At 52.2% G+C, this 8853-nt stretch overlaps 2 protein-coding genes across 2 annotated transcripts in view; one reads left to right on the forward strand and one right to left on the reverse strand.

The window, feature by feature from the left end:
• VOLCADRAFT_91964 (uncharacterized protein) overlaps nucleotides 1-413 on the forward strand; it is a gene marked incomplete at both ends in the record, with an annotated part of 3023 nt that extends 2610 nt beyond the window's left edge. The window contains one exon of the mRNA XM_002951322.1: nucleotides 77-413. Within this exon, the coding sequence (XP_002951368.1) occupies nucleotides 77-413 (337 nt within the window). The remainder of the gene's footprint in view (nucleotides 1-76) is intronic.
• Nucleotides 414-4124: 3711 nt separating this feature from the next.
• Nucleotides 4125-8853, reverse strand: part of VOLCADRAFT_32503 (uncharacterized protein) — a gene marked incomplete at both ends in the record, with an annotated part of 11079 nt that continues 6350 nt past the window's right edge. Inside the window, 2 exons of the mRNA XM_002951405.1 lie at nucleotides 4125-4222; nucleotides 4913-5022. Coding sequence (XP_002951451.1) covers nucleotides 4125-4222; nucleotides 4913-5022 — 208 coding nt within the window. The remainder of the gene's footprint in view (nucleotides 4223-4912; nucleotides 5023-8853) is intronic.

Raw genomic sequence — 8853 nt, forward strand, 5'->3', positions numbered from 1 at the left:
CCCGTCGTCAGCGCTCCGGAACCAATCGCCTCTACTGCCTCACTCTCAGCGCCGCGCCCTGCTCCGACCCGTCCAGCAGATGCTGCAACCAGAACCTCAGCAAGATTGAGTGGTGGACCAAGGACTCTTGCCGCGGCAGCGTGCGTGCAGCCTATCTGGACGGCGTCAAAGTTGACAGGCAATGGGCCAAGAAAACCTTCAAGCTGCCGCAGCTCAATATTGCGCAGGCCTCCATCCCACCCGAGGGCCTGGAGCTGTGCATTGAGCTGATCTCTACGGCTTCATGCTCCACACTCTCCACCTTCTGCTTTCGCGGCGATAAGGGGATGTGCACCTACTCCATGTTCAACAGCGACAAAAAATGCTGCCCTATCAACACCTACGCGGCGCTCCCCAGCCGGCGGCTGCTCTAATAAGGCTGAAGACAGTATAGCGCTGCTGCAGCTGCTGCCGCTGCCGAAGCTACGGCCATTGTTTCTAGCTGGTAGCTGACAAAGCGTACCTCGCTAACCGATACGCAGCAGCTGTATGTGTTCCTCTTCTCCGTTTTTCCTCAGCATCTGCTTCCCGCTGACCCTCGTCGTGCCTCCATTCGTTGCCCTTCTCCTCCTCCTCCGTACACATCTGCCGCCGCCCCCTTCTCGCCAGCCCATCGCATCTGCACGTCCGCCGCGCCGTACCCTGTTGTGCTGTGTTTTGCCGCGAGCCGCCGTATTGTGCTCTGCGCTGTGCTCCGCTCGCCCAGCCGAGAGACAATTGCGGCTGTGCCAGCGGCGGACCGTACCGTAAATGGTTGCGGTGGCAGCTGGCCGCAGCCGCACCTGTATGTGTGCGTGTATTTGCTTGTACGTCCATTCATTATGCGCATGAGTGTACGCTTGTATGCGTGAGTTGTAGACCGCGCCGCGCGAACGAGCAAGCGAGGGCACACTGCGCCAGGCAGCTATTAGTTGAAGATGAGCAATTTTTAAAATTAGTTGTAGCAACGGATTTGGTGATTAGGGGGGTGTACATACTCTAAATTTTGTTGGTTGTGGGCGCATACGAGTTCACGGGGGTGAGGACGGGAGAGAGATCGATGGTGAGGGCTCCGGCGTCTTTCTTCCCCGCACTCCCCCTCTTCCGCACTCCCCCTCTTCCCACGGACACCTCGCCGTGCTGCATTGGCGCCTGAGCCCGGAGTTCGTTGTTTCGGTTAATGTAGATAGCTTTTTGGCCGAGCAAGTTGATAGCGAGTTGATACCAGCTCTTACCGCCGCACCCTTAGGCATCCATCCCGTTACCATGACATCCACGCATCCTTGTGGTGTGTGTTTCAGCAGAGGCCTTGGCTGCCCTGTTGCACCCCGCAACGCGCATGGGTCCTAAAGTCCACGTGCGATGACAAGGAATGCAGGACGCCATGGACGGCCACGTGTCAGCCATACGCACGTGTTTTGTTCGGTGCTACAGTCGTATGACGCGACACCCGTATTAACACAAGCACGCGAAGGCTTTAACTCAGGGGACGGCAATGACTGCACCGACTTCCTGAGAGCCAAGCGACCGCAGCCAGGGATGCGTGCGCCATTCGGGGCGGTGTGTCCGGGGTGGTAGGGGCCGCCATTCCGTGTGTGTTGGGGGGATAGGGGGGAGTCGCCAGCTGGCACTAGGATGCGTGTTCCTGTCATCATGTTTGTATGATGTTATGTGGCCTCTGCAAGCTTCTACAAGCATATGACCCATCAGATAACAGATAGTCATTATTCATCATTTTTTGTGGTTGGAGTTATGGATGCTTTATTTATTGGCTGCTGTGTATATTCGCCGAATTCCGGTTGGGAGAAGCAACTTTGGTGGGCAGCAGCAGTGTGCGTGCGTGAAGCCTGCAAGGAATAAAGTTGTCATGCATGCATGCACGCACGAACGCTCCGCGCGCGTGTGTGTATGTGTGTATGTGTGTATGTGTGTGTGTGTGTTTGTGTGCGTTTTTGTTTGTGTGTGTGTGTGTTTGTGTGTGCGCCTGTGCCTTGTTGTCATCACTCGCGCACTTTTACCTCGAGACAAATCCCGTCGTGAAATTTTAACGGAATGCTCGTATATACTTCAGTCCCTGTTATGTTTCTGAATCAATGGACGTGTACGTTTAAGTACGACACCTGTACGTTCCACGCCTCCTACCCCAATACGGGAATACGAAACCTGCCATCGTAACAACGGAAGCAGCCCTATACATTGGAACAAACCGCATCATCAACATAACGCCCAACCGGAATAGGCCGCGTAAAAAAAAACAGAAACCCTCTCTCTCTCCAGGATTAATAAGTGCGGTGGATACACTACCGCATTAAGGGTACAATAGTCCAAGGCAGAATTATTGGAAGGCTCCGTGCTTGGAAATAGCAACTAGGCTAGGTGTTTGGGAACATGACGTGACGCTAGATAACCTGCCATCAGATATTGTTGTCGGAATAAATAAGGGGATAGAAGAAGTGATAAGTTATCCATCATAGGTTGATGCGGCTTGAAGGCTTGCGGCCCCCCACGAAACGAAATAATATGCGGCCCCCTGAGGGGAAAGAGTGTACTAGATGTCGTACAGTACGACACGTGCACCATCAATACACAGGCATCAAAATGCTTTGTGCGTGCCGAAGCATCTCAAGGGGCAGGTCTGCACACATATACGTACATACGTACACATGCCGGCCCATACGTCCGGCCCATACATACGTCCGGCCCATACCGAACAAACGCACGCGTACACCTGCTTGCATCATAGTACTTCTGTGTAAGCGATAGGTACTTCGTCACCACCTCGCGCATGCAATAACATATAAGATTTAAACATGCTCATGCACACGATTAATTTGCGATTTCCTGCGTGTTCCTACCCCCCCACACCACCAACGTAATCAGCCAGATGGTAGGTCACCCTGCTCGACCTACCAGTTAATGACTTCGCATGGTTTCGTTGGTAAAACTTGCCTCGCAGCTCGTCATCGCTCGCATTATTCACCGCAATAGCCAGCCGATTAGCACAGAAGAAGGGGCTATCACCATCAATTTTTTCTAGAACCGGAAAGATTCAATGACCGTCTCCTTCACATCTTCCATTCTCTCCCCTTGGAGGAAACCCTAAGTTGTCCCGACCCCATTATGGGTCACAGCTTGCACCAGGGTCAACGTGTAAAACCGCTGTGACGACGGCGACGCCGGGGCAGGTATCCTCCCTCCGGTTTACTTATTTTCTTGCTCGGCAGCTAGACAAATCAATATTGGCCTATGGTGGCAGCTCCCACAGACCCCATCATTCGTGGCAAAGCAGGAGACGCTGCAGCGTTTGTTAGGGATTGGGGGATTTTCACTCTGCAAATCTGGTGAGGCCAGCGGTGGCGGCGGCGCCCCGCCACTGCAACACTGCCATCATCATACCAACCATTCGGACATCCTGGCTGTGTCTTCTAGCTGCTTCTGCTTCTGCTGCAGCTGCAGCTGCTCCTGTACGTTCGCGACTTCGCTCCTTCCGAGATACGCTATGTCCTGGTCCCACAGCAGCTGCACTGGCCCTCCTGCATCGTCTTGCAATTGCCGCCGCCGCTGCTGCTGCTGCTGTTGTTGCTGCTGCTGCGTAGGGTTGCGGATATCCGGACTGACTAGTCCCTGAGTCCGCTTCATTGGTGTTGGTGTTGGTGTTGGTAATAATACTGCCACTGGCATCTGTGATGACGTTAGTGGCGGAGATGGCATCCCTTGCGGCAATGTCCAATTTTCGTACACGCTCTCGAGCTCCGTGCCCTGAATCAGAAGTGGCACATCGGAGAAGTACGACGAGCGCAGAATCTCGTCCATCGTACGGCGGTCATTGGGGTCCAGGCGCAGGCAGGACTCCAAGAGGGAGAGCAACTGGGGGCTGACGGGGCGGGAAACGTCGGCGTTGCGTGAAAGGCTGGCGCGCAGGTAGCCGTACGGGTCGTACGGCGGCAGCCTGCGTGTCAATGCATGGACCACGGGACACATGTCGCTTATGTCGCGAAACGCTTATTGAGATGTGTAGAGCCAGGATACATACCGGATACCCCGCCTTCCATGCCTCCCACACACCCACTCAAGCCGGCCCCCCTGTCACCCACGCACCCGCAGAACTTCATGATCCGTATCATCTGGTCCGCATCTGAGCTGCCGGGGAGCAGGGGCCGACCCGAGGCCAGCTCGGCAACTGTGCAGCCAAAGGACCAAACGTCTGCAGGAGGGGCGCATGCAACAGAAAATGATAAGCAAGGAAGAGCGGCAGGGAGGGAGAGCGACAAGGATTACTCCTCCTGCTCCTCCTCCTGACATAAACGCGTGCATCAGCGTGCATTGACGTACATATACCAGCAGGCTTCATGCTCGTCTACTTGTTTCTGTATCGGTGCACCTCTCCCTAGTATATTTTAGGTTGTGTTGTTGGCTCCTGGCTGCAGACAGGGGTTACGGTTGGATACCCCGAGAATTCAACCACTCGTGCTCTGACTTGAGGCCGTCGAGCAGGCGCGGCAGGCGCTTTATTCTGGAACACCCAGAACATGAATAGTGCAGGATTGCTAAGGGCTAACTGTTGCTAAGGGCCAACATAACAGTGCCGATACCTGTGACCTGACAACTGACACTTGCGGCTTCGGCTTGTTTATCATTATCAGCATCATCAGCAACATCAGCATCAGCAGCAGCAGTAGCAGCAGCAGCAGGCGACGACGATCTTACGCCGTCGTGTCTTTCGCTAATTGCGTCATGGAATATCTTCCTTTGCTTGTTTAGATCTTGGGATACCGGCCCGTAAAAGCATAATGCCACGTGATATACGTGTACGTACTACACACATGAACACATGTGTGCACATATACACACATACAAACAAACAGGTGGTGTGCAGGCGCGCACAATTCTGTACCTGCTGCGTATCCGTACAAGGTGCTGGTAATCACTTCCGGGGGGCGATACCAGCGGGTGGTCACAAAGGGTATCTGCCCGCGGTTGGGACTTTGGCAACCGTTCACAGACCTGATGGAAGGCGGGCATTAGAAACAAGTGGAGAACTAGGCTGAACAGGATTGATTATGTATAGGGTTGGCACGGGTACTATACTAGAAAAGAGTACTATACTATAATAGTACTATGCATAGTACTATTTACTATGCAGGGCTCTAAACTGGTACTAGTTTACGACGCTCGTACCGCGTTCGTACATAGTAAAATAGTATAGTAAAAATAGTACTAGATAGTACTAGATTTGGGTTTGGATAGTGTCCAGTACTAGTTGGACCAAGTCGAGATCTGCAGTCAAGCTGTATTTTGAAGGGCTATAGCCGCGTCTTCGAGCTGTGCTACGTAGTTATTGATGAATAATGTCAAAGGAATCCAGTATAAAGAATGGCAAGGCGATCAGAGGCTTGCATCCTGGTCCAGACGTCCCCCCTGAAGTTCTCCGTTCTCGGAACGAGCTTTTTAACAAGCTACGTAACCAGAAGAAGAACGCCAAGACGGGTAGTCTTTGGGACAACTTCGATGTGGAGTGGTGGGGTGGTCTACCAAAGCTAGTCTGCCTGTTCTGCAATGAGCCGCTCAGCGCCGTGAACCCATCCTTTACCAACGCGCACCACATCAAGCAAGGTGCTTGCAAGGCTATCAAACAGCGTGCAGCGTCACTCAGCCAGCAACAGCAACAGAGTGGAACCAGCTCTGCTGCGGCGGGCCCCAGCACGGCGGATCAGCAGGCCCTCTCCAAGCGCCGGCGCGGCATTGATGGCCAGACCCTCCTCCCAGTGATTCCCGCGACTCTCGTTGTAGTGCAGGAACTTCACTAGTATGGCGTCCGTGTGTTGTCTTGTCAACACTGGGTCTTCTATCTGTGATTATGTCTTTATGTGCCATAACACGCCTTGAGACATGGGGTTTGGGGTCCACCTACCGGGCACTGAACTAACAAAAAGTGATCTGGATGACCACAGCGATCTGCTTTCTCATGTCTAAGTAGATATTTAGAAAGAACAAAAGAAGACCTTTCCAACGGTGTAATTTTCAGGTACAACGGTTGGTCGTACACCCCCCTTCTACAGGGAGCGTGTACTTGCCTAGTACCACGGTCATGCTATTTCGATGTGGCTATACGAGACCGCATGGTCAAGCTCCAAATCTTTTTCATGAAACAATTGGTAGGGACTTCTGTACCACCCCTCCAGCTTCTGTTTATGGAGCTAGGTCAGATGCCGCTACAGCTGCACTGGGCTGAATCCGTATTTCGCTTCTGGAATAGTTTGGTGGAGGACACTAGTAGCGTATACCACAGCGCCTTTCGTCAGGAAATTCGTTTGGCGTTAGTAACGAATTTACAGTTTGATGGTTGGGGATCCAAAGTCATTCGTATCCTTAACCACTTAGAGCATGACTGGGGTGAGGAGGCAGTCGGGGGAGGCATTGATGTGAGGGTTAGACGTTACTCGGCTTGCAAGCTTGATGTCGAAGCGCTGATGGACACCCTTAGGACACGTGTCAACGACGACTGGGCAAATGATAGGCTAGCTGTGGACCCTAGAGTTTTCGTTACGGACGGTAGGAAGCCCGGCGTGAAGATGGGCCGCCATAAGCACTGGATGGGGCCACCGAAGCCGTACGCGGGTTATATCCCCCCGGCGCATCATCGTGCCCTAATCCGCTTTCGTTTGTGTGTCTCTGACCTGGCGGTTAACAGTGAGAGCAACAGGGCTAGGGAGCACCGCGTGTGCGCTGTGTGTCGTAGTAATGGTGCTATTGAGGATGAGAAACACTTCTTGGTAGAATGTCCGGCGATTATGTCTGCGCGTCAGAAGCTCTGGGACCTCGGTGTGCCCGTCAATGCGAACATCCGTGATATCATGCAAGTGGATGATCAGCGTGGTCTTGCAAAGGCTATTTTTGAGATGTTTCGCTCCCGGCATGAGCACCTAACTACCTAACTTTCTCGGCGGTAACAGGCAATTGTGTTTCAGAGTCAAATTGACGCTGTTCTTTCCCATAAACACCCGTTTTCTCCTTGCGAAAAACTTTCCTTTTTTTGTTTGTTTGTTGTGTTTAAGCAGCCCCTCGCAGAAATGTGTCCGGTCGTACTTCGCGAATAAAGTGTTCGTACATCGTCCCAAAAAAGCCAGGAGCGAATTTTGCCGCGCAGATGCGCGCGTGCGATTCACAAAATGCGCCTGTACAAGTGTATATAAATTTCTTGAAGGTGCGCCAGCGCATTGCGCAGGTGGTCTTGTTGGCCATAGTCGCACCCGGCATGCAGGCTGGACTATTGCGTGGCTGCTTTGCAGTATCTGAAAGCACCGAAAGCCTACGTCGTAGCTTGCAACACTGGGCTCGTGAAACTGCCGCGGAAGATGAAGCGGTCGGCGAAGAATCAGCCATAAGGCGCCTGCTTTCGGTAGCGCAGCGCATAATGCACATTGTTCCCACTAAACTCAAGTTACACTCTTACGAAATAAATAATAACAACGCAGAATTAGGTAAAGAGAAGAATCGCGAAAGTCGTTCAGAACCTTGCAAGTAAAATGGATGCCGCTGAGGGCTTGGAACAGCTTTTCGCAGCGCATTCGGCCGTGCCTGCGTTAGCCGTGTTGCAGCAACTACGGAAGGACTTGAGCCAGCAGCAAGCTCAAATTCTGTTTAAGAACCACCGGCATTGTCTTCAGATGGGAACATGTAGTTTTGGTCGGCGCGGGCGAGCAGCGTACGCATTGCGCACAGGTACCGAGGTGCAGCGTCTCAGGATGGATTTCAGCCAACAAAGCCTCAAGAGCTGCTGCACAACCACCGGTGTGTCTTCAGTTGGGCACGTGTAGTTTTGGTCGGCGGGGTCGAGCATCGTATGCATTGCGCACAGAAACCAAGGTGCAGCGCCTCTGTAACATCGCCAACATATCCGGTACGCGGTGGCAGGCTTGCCGAGCACGAAATGAAGGGGGGTCGCATCTCACCATTCAACTAAGCATGCATGTGCTCGGTTGAATGCTCGGTAGCATGCGAGTTTACCTATCAGGATGTTTTGTTGCATATATCCCTCCAAGCGAGAGGGCTTGGACCTATGCTGATGTTCGTTACAAGAAGTGAACTGAGGACTGATGCTACACGTCATGTATACGCGTTGCTTAGCTTGCAACGAGACGCGCCCACGATGAAAGCTTCAGCTACACTCACAATACATTATACTGCTACACTATTCTCTCCAGTCCTACCACATTGTATTTCACCGACGTACTTCTGCACCTTCCACATCACCATACAGCAATATAGCAATATAGCAATATAGCAACCATATAGCCACAATCACAACTTGCAGACTCAACATCATAACAATGACCGAACCGGGTTAACCCGGTCGGTCTATTTACCTTCAATAACTTTTCTGAGAACAAAGACATCAAAATGGCTCGCAACAGTTCAACGGATCAGGCCGCCGGTGTGACGGCGGAACGATCTGAAGCAACCATATCAATTTCCCTTCTTAGGGAAATTACGAAGATGGAGCAACCTTTTGGCAAACTTCGATCGCTGGCAATGAGAGCAATCTTTCAAGGAAACTACCTAGAGAACAGAAAGCAGGTAATAGACATTATGGCAGGACCGATTGGACACCGAATAGTGCAGACAGTACAACAGGAGCTAAAAGCTCCTTATGTTTTCGTCGGAGAACCGGTCGCTTGGGAAGCTCGCAACGACGAAGGAGTCGTTGGACAGATCAACGTCTACGTACCGGAGGAGTGGATACGCCCGTAAAAAACTTAGCGGACCATTGCGGACGAATCAATCTAGCAGATCTCCATCTAGGAGATTACCACATTCAAGATCTTGTAGTAGACA

This window comes from Volvox carteri (genome assembly GCF_000143455.1).
Source record: "Volvox carteri f. nagariensis unplaced genomic scaffold VOLCAscaffold_23, whole genome shotgun sequence".
Lineage (NCBI taxonomy): Eukaryota > Viridiplantae > Chlorophyta > Chlorophyceae > Chlamydomonadales > Volvocaceae > Volvox > Volvox carteri.